Source organism: Sardina pilchardus, chromosome 15 (genome assembly GCF_963854185.1).
Source record: "Sardina pilchardus chromosome 15, fSarPil1.1, whole genome shotgun sequence".
In the NCBI taxonomy this organism is placed as follows: domain Eukaryota; kingdom Metazoa; phylum Chordata; class Actinopteri; order Clupeiformes; family Clupeidae; genus Sardina; species Sardina pilchardus.
This window is the reverse complement of record NC_085008.1, coordinates 15,165,330-15,182,272: the sequence shown is the minus strand read 5'-3', so window position 1 is coordinate 15,182,272 and position 16,943 is coordinate 15,165,330. Positions and strand designations below refer to the sequence as shown.

Sequence of the window (16,943 nt, the reverse complement as noted above, 5' to 3'; positions counted from 1 at the left end):
AGGTTACTTTCTTCCTCCATATTTGGTGTGGGATTTCCACTGCAGTTGCACTTACACATGCCAAACTTCCCAGTTTTATCCATGCATATATTCTAAAGGTATTTATAGAGGGTAACATATCATTCAAGCCTTTATTTATATTTTCATGATTTCAAGGCATTTTTTGTTTCTGACTTATTTTCTGATGTATGGAATGATGAAAAGATATATCCAATAAGTTAACACATTTGTAAACACTTTTGTATCTAATATACCACATTCATTTTGACATTTACCTTACCAATGTTCTTATTTCTGATTTGGAAATATATGCAAATCTGTGTGTATTTCAGTAAATAATGACTCATTTGCATATTTAAATAACATTCAGGACCATTAGGATGAAAAAAAAACTGAAATTAAGACTTACACAATTGGTTATGTAATTTTTATTCAGTTGATGGTTTTGTAAAATCTTTTTTGAACAAGAGGAAAATATACTCTTAGTAAGGTTTATCAACAAACTCACATCTTCAGTCACTAATGTCTGTCTTCTTCAAATAATAATAATTTGACAAAAACATTGGACAACACAGCAATATGTAGAAAACCTAAATTCGTCTTCATCCATCAGCTCTACAAGGAATGAAAATTCTGCATTTTGCTGAAACTGTATGTAACATCCTCCACACGAGCATAGGGAAGGCTTTTGGCTGCAGTGTAAGGTGGGCAGTCATCAGTGTCAAGATTTTCTTCTGGCACATTCACTTTAGTTGAGGATGGCCCTTCTGAAGGCTCCCCTGCATTAGAGTAGTAGGACCAGCATGTGGAAGCTGATGGACTGGTGGGATCACAAAGGCCTTGGGGGAATGTGGCTGACTCCAATAGGCTTGTTGACTGAAAATCACTAGAGGACAATGAGGAACAATGGGCCAAGCGTGGCTCATGGAGATTCAGTTTGGACACCAGAGGCTTGCCAATGGAGACTGTTTGTATTTCTTGAACCTCCTCCTCCTCCAGGTTTGAGTATTGGTAGTGAAGACAAACTGTAAATGTCAGCTCTTTCTGTAATGAGGAGATTGGCACATATGTTTAAGATTTAAGCCAAAACATGAAACCATATCAAATAATTCATAAATGAAAAGAATAGTTTATGACCTTTAGTCTCTGGAGTGCTTTGAGACGGGTATACAGCTTTGGGACTTCGGGTTGTGGCAGACAATCTATTGTAAATAATATACTCCCAGCTTCCTCCAAAGTCTCCTGATTTGTATGTTTCAGGTCTATCTCAAGGTCCTGACACAAAAAAAATAGGCAATCATGACAGTAGGTCAACATGGGTTGGTGTTGGTGTAAAATCCATAGATTTAAAACTCAGCATGAAAAGCTGCAATACATCAATAATCTGATCAATGTCACCTCAGAGAAGTCAGACAGTTGGGCAGAACACTGTTCTATATCGTTGGGCTTGTCTAATATCCGGGTATAGATGATCATTATGTTGGAGAACTCCGCTGCAAAACCCAGCTGCACCTTTACGCCACACTTAAACTCCAATGTCCGGCTCTCTGGCAGAACTGTTGGTGGAATGGCAATGAAATTAAGATCAGTCGCATTTAGTTTCATTTATACTGTACAACACTTTCTAAAATGGGCATGCTTCAGATGACTCAGAATTCTAAACCAAAAGAGACAGCAAGGACATCAAACTCCCTTCAAAGACCTAACAGAATTAATCTCAGTTGTTAAAGTTAAAAATTAAAGTTGATGTCTGATGACTAATATTTAGCTTTTATCCAAAGCGATACAGACTCACAACAGTGGGCTCCACCACACCCACATTTTATATATAAAAACACCCCTGTCATGTCTGTTCATGTTGGCATTTGCAGCCTTATTTATCTCCTATTTATAGCAATATTTCTAATACTGACATCAGTTGAAGTTCTGGACCAGAACCAGTACCAGAAACAACAGACAAACTTGACTATAACAACACATTCCCTGCACTAGTCTATTTCCCTTGAGTTACTGTATAGTCTTGAGGCCTCACCATGAGCGATAGACCATTGCAGGTTGCGCGCTGACGTAACAGGGCAGTCAGTGCTCTGGATTTTGTCTGTTAGCGCTCGCCGTTCTGACAGATTACTTCGTAGCTCCAGGGCCTGCCGACCACGTGTGATTCTACACTGGCCCATGTCTGCTCGGACAAACACAGAAAGTGTTGTGACAGTTTTATCACAGTGCATATCATCAAGTATTTCCTCTTTTCTAGCCCTCGAACCAGCTCTGTTACAGTTGTGTCTGATAGTGTTGGTACCCTTCCACAAAAAAGGTAAAAACCCTCATTCATAATTGTTTATTTATTCCACTTCTGCATAACTTGTTCTAGTACCGGGTCAAATACCCCCCTCCACCACCTCGCCCCAACATTCTAGATCATTTTCAGACACCAGATTGTTATGTAGCATAGTCATTGGAAAGTTTGGACTCTTGGGAATCAAGACATGACAATCTTTGTCATGTAAAATATGTGTAGTGCTTTACATTGTCAGATTAATCTTACTATGTCTTAATTCAATTTAATCAAAAATGCCCTCCTCCCCCTCCTCCGCTTTTGGTGCCACCCTGACCTCTGGCTGCAGTGTAGCTGCAGTACAATAAGTATGTGCAAAATATTGGGTACTGAAATATTCACAACAATCCATAGAAGTTGAATCTTCATGCTGTTTTAACCTATATTAGTTGTGCAGATGTATATTCCATCTTATACACAACCATTGAACCAACAAAGTAAATGCAAAATTGGAGACTTTTGTGTAATTATTCCATATTTTGTGTAGTCAATCTATATCAGAACACCTGACATACTATCCAAATAGTCTACAAGAAACCTCAGAGTGTTACCTTCAATTTGAGACCAAGATTAAGCTTCTACACAAAAGGGTTCATGTGGTCAAGGGTTCAAACGCATGAGCATACCTTGGCAAGAAAATGGTCTACAGCACTCATATTTCATGCTAAAATTTATATTGATCTGCATTTGCGCCCAGCTTCACAAGACCTGATGCTAGTGCTCAGCTGTGTTTCTAGGTCAGAATATGACTAGTTATTCTGATGGCATCTACTGAACCTGCTGTGTCTCAGCTTTCCAGAGAGGTCAGGCATTTGATTAGTCTGATCTGATAGTAGAGCTGATGTGATTTGACAAAAGGCTCCAGTTTCATTTAATCAGTTCAAAGGATATTTATCCTCGCAGGCTTGTGACTTGACTATATGGATTTTATGTACCTTGACATTGGAGTTGACCTTAGAAGTTATCTTTGTCTCTTTGTCTTCCAATTTGCGCTATCCTTCTGATCAGTCTGGGGTCAATATCCTTCTGGTACCACATCCAGCAAGATTGGCTACAGTCCCATGCACCTTAAACTTGGTAATAACATGTGTATCTGCAGTCATGGTTGTCTATTTTCTTTCAGATCCCCGCTGGCAACCTTTGATTTCTCTGGTCCATATTCATTTAGGTGCACACAATGATACCAAATTGCAGAATGACTACTTTTCTCCATTTCAATAGGCTATATGACTGAATGAAAGATCAAATATACTGTATAACGATGACACAGTTAGTTTTAAATGCCACTATAATCTAATAATTCGTCATCTTTTTTAGGGTACTAATACATTTGTTTGGGCCATTTTAGAGAATCCATGTTCAAAAAACCAAACTTTTTTTCAATAATTTGTAAGGGTACCAACAAACTCAGCCATGAGCATAGTTTTCACTTATTTGTTCTTGCTCCTTGTTAGATAGATCTCATTGACTAGCAAATTAATCTAGGTGTGTGACACTAACCTGCCCCCACCCCAAAGCTGCATATAAAAATATAGGCAATATATAGGCAATAGGCAGCACAATACATCTTAACATAAAGTTATATTACAGGTATGTAGGCCTACTTGCAAAATACTTGCGTCCTTACTTTCTTGAAAATCTGACTAATGCAATAGGATAAAGACCAAGAACTCTAGTTTTTTAAATGCCGACAGGTCTGTAAGAGTTATGTCATCATGAAGACAGGACATCTTACCCTCAGCCACTCTGTCCAGCATTACAGTGACCTTCTCATCCTCCATCAGTCTTTTCTTCAGATAGCTTATGAAAATGCCATTGGACAGATCATCCTTATTCACCTCATATGCCTCAGCATCCACACACCTGCAATTGAGCATGTGTTAAAATAACAGTATACTGTAGACCTATCCTATTCTGAATACAAACAGAATGGTCGTAAATAATAAAGAGACTTACGTAGCATAACCAAACACTATGTTTGCCGTCACCTTACGAGGATCAGGTTGGGGTATGGTTTCATCATTTAAGTTCCTTGAAGCACACAGATCATATACATTTTTCACATAACATGTTTATGAAGCGGCAAGTGCAACATGCCTTATTTCATGGACAGAATACTTTTTGTGCTACAAAATGTATACTTTTGTTATGAAACCACGTAAAGTCATGCCTTTTGTTTTTAAATGTGAACTCTACCTTTTGCGACACATGTCCAGCAGAAAGACATTAAGACCGGTATCCCGCTCCTGCATTCGCTGTAGCACCTCTTGAACCCACAAGCAGTTCTTTGAGGTATAGGAGGCTGGAGCATCAATGGGCACCATGAAACTATTACCATAGTTCTCATAACCATGGCCAGCAAAGTAGAGAAGCCCTGGGAAGAGGGGAAGCAAGAGTTGTGTTTGTGTAACATTTAGTGTGCAGGGAAAAAGTTACATTTAACATACAACGAATGCACTATGAACTAATACTAATTAGTACTAATACTAATACTAATATTACCAAATGGTAATACTTTGATGAATTGCTTATGAATAACAAACCTAACCTCTCAAACACAGAACAAGGCATAAATTGACATGTCAAAACAACAAATGACCTTCAGTATAATTCACTTTATAATATGAGCATAAGAAAAAAGAAGTCCCACCATAGACACCATGACCGAGCAACAGGAGGAACTCTGTCACAGCACTGTGCATCTCCTGCCAGTTAAGATCCAGCAGAGATACGACCTTGAAGTCCAATTGGCGGAGCAGGTTTGTAAGTTCATGCACATCAGCCATAGGTGCACGAAGCTGGCGGTGGTGAAGGTAGTTCATGTTGCCCATTAGGAGAGCAACCTTATCTGTGGCTGAGGGGAAGAATGGAGATCACTATGTGAAGAAGTAAGCCATGCTGAGTGGCTGAGCCAAGACAGCTAAGACTGACGTTGTGGTTTCTAAGAATACAATTGGGAGGACCTTACCATAGAAGCAGCTAGACTGCCTAGTTGGTCCTATGGACATGTCTGTAAAATGACAAACAAATAATTCCTTGCATGAAAAATACTACTTGAAGGTATATTTATTTACCCTATCTATGGCATTTGATCATGAAAAACAAAACTGTTTATTCTTTGCTGAAGTGGAAGCATTAAACAAAAATACTTCATTGTTAAACTGAAATCATTATTGTCTGCTATCATGCAGTTAGTCAAGATATGAAGATATGAAGTCAAATCAATGCAAATTCAAACACAGGGGAGCCTGGCACATGATTTCACCAAAATAAAATGACATGCCTTCATCATCTGACTTCCAGTGGGTATCACTTGGTCCTGAAAAACATCACCGTGAATCAATAAAACAATCACCTTTAAGGCACTTTGCATGAGTAACTTCCTTAATTGATAAGAACCAATATGTCAATTTATCGTGGTGATTACCAATGTTTATGTTGACCTCTTCACTCTTGATTTCATGGAAAAGGTTCTCGACTCGACAATAGTACCTTCCTCTATCTGCTGTTGTTACACATGCTATCTGTAAAAGTCAACAGTTACTTAAAGCTAACAAAAACACAACAAAATATGTCACCAAATAGATTTGGAAAGTAGTCACATAATACAAACTTGCACATTTATCTTCAGATAATTGGATACTATAGTTATACACAACATTCAATTAACAAAAATGGTAAAATAGATACATAGACTAACTCACCTTCAGATTGGGTTTTGTTGCTGCTTCTACAGGTGTTTTGTTACGGTACCACTGGAATCGAGGAGGAGGATTTCCCTCAGCAAAACACTGAAGGAGGAGACCATCTCCTTCAGATAGTGTCTGCTGCCTTGGCTGACAAGTGATCCGCAATCCAGATCCAGGAAACATGGTACTACTAACCTCTGAAATAAAAATGGAAGCTTGTTATGTTAATATATATGCATGTTTAAATGGTATTGTAGAGGCATATTTTAACTAAATGGTTTTCTGTCACATTACCTGAGCTGGAGTTTCCCGACTGGACTACACGCACATGTGCCCAGTTGGAGAAGATAAACTTTTCCCCATGGTTAACACGGCAGATATAGTGGCCCTGCTGAGCCATTCGTAGGAAAGGCATAACTAGATCAGGGCCATATCCGCCTGGGATCTGTACAACACAAGCAACACTATTCCTCAGTGTCATTTCAGGATTCCATCTGCGATATTTTAGTCACCTATCATTTGGCTTTCTTCAGCTCAAACTCTTTCCTCTGTATACAACATTAGCATAGCTTACAGTAGATGTTAATGCAGAGCAGAGCAGTAGAACATAGAATGATGCTCACACGATTGTTATAATAAACAGTATTTACAATATATGTGCTTCTCACCTCCTCTTTGCCTCTGAACCACTGGTAGCCAAGACTAGGTGGGCCAGTGGCCTTGCAGCTCAGCACCACTCTGCTCCCCTCTTGGGCCTGCTGTGTCTGAGGCTGCACTGTAATATGGATCTGCTCCACTGTCAACCACAAACAGAGTTGCATAGTGAAACTACTGTAAGGGTTATGATCCCTAGTCTAGATCCCACTTAAGATTATCTAATTAAATCTAATGTCACATGATTATATTGGATCATATTTACGCATCGTCAGAAAGTAGTTGAGGATGGCATCTGAGATCAAATCTGATGCTTCAATAAGTAAAAAAGCAGAACCTTCCTGTGCACACTTCTACAGGAAGTGCTATATGCTGTCTAGCAAATCACAATTGAAACAGGGAACTATTATGGATCCTTTCAAAAGCCATGGAGTTCCTCTAAGCTACACTACCACAACATTTAGTATGACTTTACCCAAGCAAAATGGAGGTGGCATCTACAAACCAGCATATGGCAAAAGGCAGGAAATCAGTGTTTGTCTTAAACCATAAAAATGAAGTTCATGTTTATCATTTAACCACACAGTGATGAGTGGTAGTGGAAGTACCTGTAACGGTGAGAAATTCCACTGCTTCATGATGCTCCATCTTCCGGAGACACTGCAGGAGAAAGCCCAAGGTGCAGCCACGGTCTTTCAGCATGCCAAGGAGAAAGCGTCCTGAACTGCCAGTGCAGTTCAAGACCTGGAGCGAGCAATTGGTCAGCTCACTTTCGCTGTGTGAAAGTAAGCCATTGCATCATCAACATTCTTTACTCTAATACGCTTTATTGGATATCATTATAGTGTACACAATTGTTAGCAGACAGCAAAGAAACATGCATTTATAAAAGCAGTTCTGTATAATACATAGGCTGCATTGACAAATATAAGACAATATTAAAGGGAAATTCTACATAACATTATGGTGTCGGAATAAACAGTTGTTAATGTAGAGAAAAAGAAAACTCTAAATAAAGGTGCTGAATGCAGAAATTCATTTGTGATGATGCTTGACTTGGAAGAACCTCTCATAGATGTTGACATAGGTCAGTAATTATGATGTGTGGTCACATTTTCTTTGTAAACTACAGTCAGTAGAAGTTAATTAACACAATCTTAACTTTCTGTAGGCCTACCTGCAACGTAAGCGTGGTTCATCTGTGGCAGCTTTAGCCAGCTGTTTCCACCCACACTTGGCATTGTCCAGCAGGACAGCAAGCCTATTGAGTTCGTTCTCATTCAGTGTCCCCACACCTAGGTTCCAGTCAGCCATGCCTCCCGCTCATTGACTTTTCAGTCTTTCCTAGACTGTGTGAATATTTACAATTATTTGTAAATATTAGGCCTACAACAACATTAAATTAGGCCTACAACAACATTAAGTTTTAACATTTAAGTTTTTCTTATGTCATGAATTGTGGGAATATATAAAATAATAAAACATAAGATGAAATAGTCTAATCAAATTAGGCAAATTCCTTCAATTAAGAAAGTAAAATGAATTGCTAATAAAGATATCTTTTTCGGAGCTTGTTTACTTAGGAATGCTTTATAATAGGCCTACACAATGATTAAATGGAAAACCCTGCAATAAACCGCCTTTAACAGAGTCCAAGATCAGTTTTTATGAGTGGATGTTTTAATACCACACGTAATAAGCATCACAACATTTCTACCTCAAACTGTAACAAAATACTTGTTACATAAGCTTATTACACATGTTAAATCTTCCTATGAAATTTAAACAGATTATGAATTCATGAAAGTCCATGCCTCTACACAGCGTTGTTAATAAACTTGTTAATGCCGGTTATAGCCTACAAGTTGCCTGCCAAAATATCCAGTTAGAGTAGCAGCCCATGGGTTTGCATGGTTTCGACTAGCAAGTGCACTGAAGCGTATAATCTCGCTGTTTTAAGATGCCCAAATATCACTACCAGTTCCTATTATGATCTATAGCAGAATAGAGCATAGCAGATATATATGCCTATAGAAGACAAACAAATAGGACAACTAGGCTATTATTAAGTATTGAGCTCCACTAACTCATGAAATCTTACCTGGGCACAGGCGTACTTCCGGGAAATTTAGCGTGTTCCACTGCTTTATAATCGCGAGTATTCAACGAGCCTCACAAATCCTGGCATTTAAAGTTAGACTGTAGTTTTTGACAAATATTATTTCCATCAGTGTAGTAAGACATCAACTAGTCAATCCTAGTTTGCATGTCAATCTGTCGACAGTTCATTGTAAATCAGAGAGGCTACCACAACTAGCAAGCGTCAGAAAAGAATTCTGGCGTTCTTTTTGTGGTTGTTTCCTCTTCACCCTTTTCATTTGCATTCACGTCTTCATTTCCCCATTTAAAAATGACTGGTATACTTTCACTCTCAACAGCGACTCATCTTCCTACCACACGAGCCAGATCAGGGTGTTACATCTGACATGTTCCCATCCTGGCTCCCGCTCATTGTTCAAATAGGAAAACTTTTATGTCAAATGCGGTCTATAATTAAATGTCAAACATGCGTTACATCATAGCCTACTCTCCAAAAATATCGAAAGATTTTTTTTTTTTTAAATAAGCTTCAATCAGAGTATTCTATGTTTACTCAAGGCGGTGACTAAGTAACTTCAGTATTACTTATTCATCATTATCCAACTATCACTCTCAACCTGACAGCTTACATGGATTGATGCCTGAGTCCACATTTTACATTGCAATGTTGACTCAAGTTGACTTTTGCAACACACTGTCGATGCCACGACAAACTTGAAAACATTGAAGAGGGAAATCCAGTATGGTGTTCTGAATGGAATAACATTGTTAACTGATTGAGCTTTATTTACCAAATTATAACTGAACACCAAATGCATGTATAATCACACATTAGAATCAGTTGAATAAATATGCGAAATCATTCAACAATTTCTAGTTCAACAACTATTAGTGTGTAACATATTTATTTCTTATTTTGAATGAAAAACAAAAAGGCTTTACATATTGTTTCATATAGTAACACACAAGATATGTACATCCAATTTTGTTTTTCTATGCAAGTTACCACACAGAACAAATGTCAGTAATATCTGTAAAAAAAAAAAAAAAAGTACATTCCTCTCAGGCCATGCTGAATGTTGGATCCGGTAAAAGTACAACTCAACAGTAAGCGACTTGTGTGGGTGGATCCTATCTGGAGGTTGATGATATCAAAAGGAGACAAAAGTCAGTTCTTTGATTTCTAGCCAACAAGACGGTCACAATCTCTACAGTTTTTTGCCTTTGTTTAATCTGTTGAAGCGCCACATGTGTTCTTTTCTCAATATCTTCCAGTATTCACGACTCTCTGGATCGACTTCTGAGAGCTTTTTTGGGGGGCCCAAGTTGAGCTGGAACAACCTGCAATGCAGGATTCAAAACACAGTTGATTACAAGCACATTCAGAATCAAATGTGGAACCCCTGCACTGTGTTGAACATTGTTTGTCAAACACATAACACAAATAAAGTTAGTAATTTCAGACAAATAATAAATATGCATCTTTCATCTCAACAGCCTCATGTAAACATCTATGAAGGTACTTGCACCTCTCTTAATGCCGTTAGTGATAACCCTAGATCAGTGGTTCTCAACCGGTGTGCACCATGGAATTTAAGTATAAGTATACTCTTTTGATCCTATGAGGGGAGACTTGGTCTCTGCATTAATCCCAATCTGTGAATTAGTGAAACACACACAGCACACACTGAAGTGAAGCACATCACTAACCCGGAGCATTGAGTTGCTTGCTACAGTGCCCAGGGAGCAGTGAGAGGTTAGGTGCCTTGCTCAAGGGCACTTCAGCCGTGGTGGGCATGGGAGAGCAGTGCTCAACCGCTTCCCCTACCCACATTTGTTCCTATCGATCAGGGATTGAACCTTCAGTGACAAGCCTGAAGCACTAACCAGTAGGCCACAGCCGCCCCATTTTTTTTTGAGGGACCAAAAACATTTACAGACTCATGAAATAGACTAGAGGGCTATCTTAGATATATAAATGGCACAGCCTCTTGATTAAAAAGCTCAATCAACATCATGTGAGCATATGCCAATCACTGTGGTCTCAGCTCATGAACACACTGGGCATAAGAGTGAACACTATTGCATAGATAATAATGTGCGTGACATATTTTACAATCAGTAACCATAGGCCAGTGTGCCTTTGCAGTTTGGTTAGATTTGTGTTGTGCCTTAGCCCCAAAAAGGTTGAGAACCTTGCCCTAGATCATAAGACTGATTGCCCTCTATCTACTGCCATTATACGGTAACAGAGTTCAGAGTAGCAACAAAAGTAACAGTAAAGTATCGATTACAGTTACAGGTAACTGGAACATACCATTCTGGGTACTCTTCACGTGGCTTCAATGGAGGATCCTCGCCCTGTTTAAAGACATTCACTCCCACTGCATGTGTGGTCAATCTAATTGGGTCTGTACACACCTCTGGGCCCTTCAGGACTTCCTTAACCATCCCTTTGCCCTTTTTGGCAGCTATCGTTAAAAAGAAAAGACCACAATCAGCAGAGCAGTTTTGCAGCTGAAACAAATGTTCAAGAGTTACCAGCAAACGACATACAAGTACTGCTAGTTCAATCAATTGACAGCAATGATATTAATTTCCTGTTTATATTCCGAAGGGTTACATAGCTTTAACAGTATTAAGATCATAAGAAGACAAGATTAAGATCATAAGATAAGTCTGATTAATGTAACGTTAGCTACTATTAGTTTGTTAGCAGTCAGGTAAGTTAATCAAGGTCGCTAAGCATAAACACGGCACACGATACTTACCAACTTTCTTCGCATATCCTCGTGTTTGAGAAACTGACAAGGTACTACACACAAACCTTTCTGCATGAAACCCGACTGTTAGAAATGGCAATTTCTTTGCAAAACAACACAATGTATTACTAGCCATTTCGACGGCATGACACAGTCCAACGTTGTCAGCCAGCCGACATACAAACACTTCCGGTTGCTGAAAGACATTAGTTCCTACCATTTTAACTCACTCTGTATAAATATTAAATCAGGACAATTTACTTGCTAGACATCAGACAATTCATTGTATACACAATATAAAGTACCCACTTTCACGCTTCAGCAGAGCTTCAGTATAAATGTGTTTTTGGGTTTTTTAGTGTACTTCGGTACTTCCGTCATGAGGCGGAAACGTTGCGTGTACACAAAGGAAAATGCGACACTTCCTAAACATTGCACAAGCAAACATGGCTGAATACGGAGAAGTTCAGAAAGGAGCCCTGAAACTAAAAGGAGTGGGGGACCTGTCGTCTGCTAAAAAGTAGGTTATTAATCTATGTACGGACATGTAAGATATTGATGATGTTATCGTCATCTCTATAGTTGACTCGTTGACCATTTAAAGCCATAATTCAGCTATGATAATATGATCGACGACAGCATTTCTAGAATAGCTGGCGTTAGCAACTTCCCCGCTTCTCTGCTCATTAGTGTAGCAGCTAGTGATGGCGAACTGAAGCTTTCTGAACCAGTGAGGCATTCAATCCAATTGTATCGAAAAAAGGTTCAGTACTCGAAGCTTCAGAACTCTATGAGGACATCTAGTGGTGAAAGTTTAGGATAGCCTTGTGTCACAGACTGTTTCGTAGTTATTAGCTATGAATGTCTGTGAGTCAAAGATGAATACATCTTGAACATGAGTTAATGGATAAATAAATAATAACAGGGATAAATAAGGTTATTTAGGGATCTTCTAACTTGTTTTGTGTTGAACCTGCGCGATTCAGTCGCGCCTTGCACACGCCCGGACTCGAACTCGCAAAACAGTGATCGGGGGTCGCGCGTGCTCACAAGAAGGCCACGAGTCCAGACACTTCACTAGTGTGCCATCAGCAGACTTGATGCGTCGGCAAGTCAGTTTGAGTCAATTGATTGGCGAAGTGCTTTTACACAGTGAACCTAAACCCCCGCCCAGTGTCGCGCTACGGCTTTGAATCAAACTTCGAAGCAGTCACATGGGTGTGTGTGAAACGAAGCTTCGGACGTCACTGGTCACGTGATTATCACCAAACGAATCAAGCTCCGATACAAGCTTCATCTCAAATTGGTTCATGTTTTCGATACACGCCTCGAAGCAGGGGGTTCACGGATAACATCACTAGTAGCAGCTACTATTCTGTAATTAACCCATATCTGGTCTAATAGTTCAGGGTTTTTTTTGTAGGCTACCTGTTAAAATCTGAATATTGGGTTGTATGTAAACCTATTTCACGTCAGCGTTAGGCTGGAGTGGTTAGTTAAATATCAATTGCATTTATTTCGAGGCTAACAACATTATATTATAACGGATATTAACAGTAGTACCGTGTTTGTCTCTCTTTGTAGGAAAAAGAAGAAGGACAAAGAAAAGAAGAAACTTAACGAACAACAAATAAGGACATCTCAAAACACCGAGGAAGAAGACAAGAAGACTTGGGTCGACAAAAGGACACCAGCTCAAATGGCCTTCGATAAAATTCAAGAAAAAAGAGTAAGTATATCTATCGTATGTGTTAATTTAGGCAACAATTTAAGATTTACATTATACGTGTGGAAAGCAACCTGTTAGGTGTACTGTAAATCACTTAAAAAACAACACTAGTTGACTAAAGTGCTACACAATCAAAAGGTTAGGACCTTTACTGTTTCTCTCGATTAATGTCATGTACCCTCAACAGCAAATGGAACGCATCCTGAATAAGGCATCTAAAACACACAAAAGGAGAGTTGAGGTGAGTAAACTCTCAGAGTTGATTAATAAAGAAAAATCAGTAAGTCACTTAACTAATTAGTTGTGTGTAAGATCAATGTTTTTGACATAGTGTACTGTGTTACTGTTGCCTTTATTTTTCATTGCAAACATGATTTTTATAATTTCAGGAGTTTAACAGACACCTGGATACTCTTACTGAACATTATGACATTCCTAAAGTCAGCTGGACAAAATAAACAAGTTGTTACCTGGATATGGACTGTGGAGATGCTCGGTTGTCCTCTTAAAATGTGTATTTCATAAAAAAAAAATGGATTTTATTTATATGCAATGGATATTGAACATTTGATTTGATTGGTCATTTTATTTGAACTTCTCCATTGTTATTTTAACCAATCATCCAAATGCAGCAGGTCAGAAGATGCAGTTCTTGAGCTTTTCTGTCAGTAGCATTGGATGATTGGTTCAATGTACATTTCCTTTTGTAGCTGTTCTCTCCTTTAAAGCAGGCCCCGCAAAGTGTGGCAGGATTTATTTTGTAACAACCTAGTTGTCTGTCACTGATCAGGCATATTAGTTTGTGCAGCTAAACAAGTTGTACGTGTTGCCAACCAGCTTTTATTTTGGACAATTGTATTTTGCATGTTATAGTTGTATACATTCTAAGTAGCCTATATAGATCTCTTTTTCAACCAATGTATTGCATCACATGGTCACACATTATTTCTACAATAAAATGATCTTGTGGAGTATTTCATTTAAATGTTCAGCCTTTTTGTTGTCATTGTAGGAGTCTGATCACTCAATCAAACCACTTGAAACCACAACCTGGCTTATGTTGCTTGAATGTAATTTAAATAATGTAATAAACATTTCAAGTAATTTAGCCAGGTCATTCTATATTTTGTACATTTATTGTCTTTGAGATAAACATTTTGTCATTTACAAGACATTCATTTTCACTTAATCAGTTTTGAACAAATTATGAGAACCTTTCATCAATAGTAATGCTTGATATACAGTGTATATAGTATTTTAGATCTAATATAAGATAAATGAATCCCATTCCCCATATTATTGACTGTCTCCAACTACTGATGCATAGCATTAATTTGAATAAAAATTAGGTTACTAACATTCCAACAATCTGTGGGGTTTTAGGATTAATCCATTAACTGTTATAAAATACACTGTAGAAAATGTCTTCTGTAAAATTTCAGTATCAAAAAATATATATATTTTATCTATCCAAATGTCAACTCTGTTGTAAAACATTTCTGCACTTGAAAGGAGTCAGAGCCTGATATTGATCTGCTCTTGATATTTATGGATTTCAGGGTGAGGGTGGGGGGGGGGGGGGGGGGGGGGGAATTGAGCATAAAGGATTAGGCGGCTTGCAATTTGTACAGTACATAGCCATAGACTGATCACGCCGCTCTTAGCTCAACATTTTAAACACTAGATGGCAGTGTTGCCACACTTGAAAGAACAGTTTCATTTGGAATACGCATCATAGCTGTCTGATAATTCTCCTGATCAGAGGAAGGGACACCATACTCTCATAAGAGATCATTGATTATGATATGATGTTCACTCTATTCCTAAGACCAAGAGTATAGTGGATGCAAACAACTTTCCGAAAATGTTTTTTACATATACGTCTTCATGTGTGTCAAATTAGTTTCCTACTGCTGTCCTGGAATGCCTTTTTGGCTGCTGACCCATACGTATTGATTTAAGTTTAGTCAGTTTCATCTCTTCATCAGTTGTATAGCTTAGCTTTACTCTATGGCCTATTTATAGACAAGCTCAAATAGCTATTCTGCCAAAATTCTTCTTTTTCCATCTTTCATCAATGGTAGTTCAGCAATACTTTCAACAACGCACCCCTGCTCAAGGAAGATTTCTTGTCTGGGAAATGTCTTTTCTTTGTCTTACAAGAACATAAATCGGCACTTATTGAGATGTCTCATGTTTCCCCTCAGGGTCCATTAAAAGATTCAAAGCAAGATACAGTAAGAATAGGTTGAGGGGAAAAAGTTGCAAAATAGCCCTCCATATTGTCTCAGTCCAAGTCCAATTTAAGTTAAGCTTAAGATCTCAAAATATTCTGTTTTTCTTCTCAACCTAATCTTATATTGCCTTGTTTCTGTTAAGGATCCCTTCGAAGGAACTGGTGGTGAGATCTCCTTTCAAAGTTTGTTTTCCAGAGGGTGATCAGTGGAAATACCTGAAGCTGATTAACAGTATTATTGTGACTTTCCTGTTAAATGTTTCATGTAAAACATTCATATCGACATAAATAGTAAATGTTTCTTTCAAATGGCCATATCAACATAGCTAGTTGCATCTTGTCTTGTCAATTTTAAAGTTGGTTGTTTTCCAGGTTGATGCCAGGTTCCAGAATGATTCAATGTAACCATCCCTCCCAGATCCAGAAAACCATAAACTTCAGTAGATGCAGGGATAGTATCTGAGAGTAATTAATGCAACTGGCAATTAGTCATGTGTAGGCTACTCAAATGACAGACTCAAGAAGTGAACCAGCATGTTTTAGTGATCAACTAAACTTAAATGTTGGATTGCTCCAGAAGCTTCAAACTCAAATGCAATGTCATGGGTTCTTTAGAGAATGTGAAAGTTGCAATTACTGACTAGAAGCTACTATTAAGGAGGCATACAGTGAGATTTTTGTCGCTTGATTGGCCTCCAATGGCGCCTTGCAGCAATTCACGATTTTCTTTGACTCTGTTTCTTGCTCTTTGCTCCTCACCACATGCCATCGGCGTCCTCTTGTTAGCACCAGAAACCCATTGAAGCTTTCACACTTACAGGGAGCAATTACAGGGAGCATGCCGTTTACATGGTGCACACACGTCTGCGTGTGCTCCCCATTCACGCGCGTGTGGTGGGCACACATGAAAAGGGGAACCACATAATCAGTCTCTTAATTAGACAGGGTCATACATTAGAGAAAATCAAAGTAGTATTTTATGATACCTCATCCCCCCCCCCCTCCCCAAGCAGGCCCACGGCAGATGTGCGTGAGTGATTTTGATTACAAAATGTGGACAAATATTTATACATTGTTGTTCAGAGAAGTTATGATGCTTCCAGTTGGAGTTTCTCCCAGCGTACTTATCCAAACAGCAAAATATCACAAGGTGCATTATCTTTATATAAAAATGTCTCATTTTTCACCCCCAAGCAAAGCTGTAGGACTTTCACTCCATAGCTCTGTTTGGTACAACTCTGTCTCTGGGGGATAATCCAAACAGCCCTAAACTAAACCCTAAACCCTAAGTATTTTTTCTGAAAGAAAAATAGGTATGACTGATGTCTGTCATCAAATACAATATGTAACCAGAGATAACATTTCTCTCAATTTACTTTAGCTGTTGTTGATCTCAGTTTTATTGGTCTCTTTACTTCTGAACCAGCTCAAATAGCCA

General features: G+C 38.6%; 3 protein-coding genes across 3 annotated transcripts; 1 reads left to right on the top strand and 2 right to left on the bottom strand.

Annotated features, from left to right (window-relative positions):
• Window positions 1-418: 418 nt before the first annotated feature.
• Window positions 419-9,161, bottom strand: malt2 (MALT paracaspase 2). Its single transcript, XM_062556500.1, has 17 exons — window positions 8,780-9,161; window positions 7,856-8,027; window positions 7,287-7,453; window positions 6,693-6,820; window positions 6,319-6,469; window positions 6,040-6,221; window positions 5,763-5,859; window positions 5,619-5,654; window positions 5,304-5,345; window positions 4,986-5,189; window positions 4,532-4,709; window positions 4,292-4,366; window positions 4,071-4,198; window positions 2,033-2,179; window positions 1,399-1,556; window positions 1,138-1,275; window positions 419-1,044 (listed from the first exon to the last, which is right to left on the bottom strand). The coding sequence occupies exons 2-17, from the start codon at window positions 7,990-7,992 to the stop codon at window positions 616-618; spliced, it is 2,397 nt and encodes a 798-aa protein (XP_062412484.1). The 5' UTR covers window positions 7,993-8,027; window positions 8,780-9,161; the 3' UTR covers window positions 419-615.
• Window positions 9,162-9,541: 380 nt separating this feature from the next.
• On the bottom strand, window positions 9,542-11,728 carry mrpl54 (mitochondrial ribosomal protein L54). The gene is made up of 3 exons (XM_062555956.1): window positions 11,550-11,728; window positions 11,096-11,249; window positions 9,542-10,119 (listed from the first exon to the last, which is right to left on the bottom strand). The coding sequence occupies exons 1-3, from the start codon at window positions 11,674-11,676 to the stop codon at window positions 9,987-9,989; spliced, it is 414 nt and encodes a 137-aa protein (XP_062411940.1). The 5' UTR covers window positions 11,677-11,728; the 3' UTR covers window positions 9,542-9,986.
• Window positions 11,729-11,961: 233 nt separating this feature from the next.
• Window positions 11,962-14,254, top strand: fam32a (family with sequence similarity 32 member A). The gene is made up of 4 exons (XM_062555736.1): window positions 11,962-12,060; window positions 13,125-13,269; window positions 13,457-13,510; window positions 13,659-14,254. The coding sequence occupies exons 1-4, from the start codon at window positions 11,987-11,989 to the stop codon at window positions 13,725-13,727; spliced, it is 342 nt and encodes a 113-aa protein (XP_062411720.1). The 5' UTR covers window positions 11,962-11,986; the 3' UTR covers window positions 13,728-14,254.
• Window positions 14,255-16,943: the final 2,689 nt, after the last annotated feature.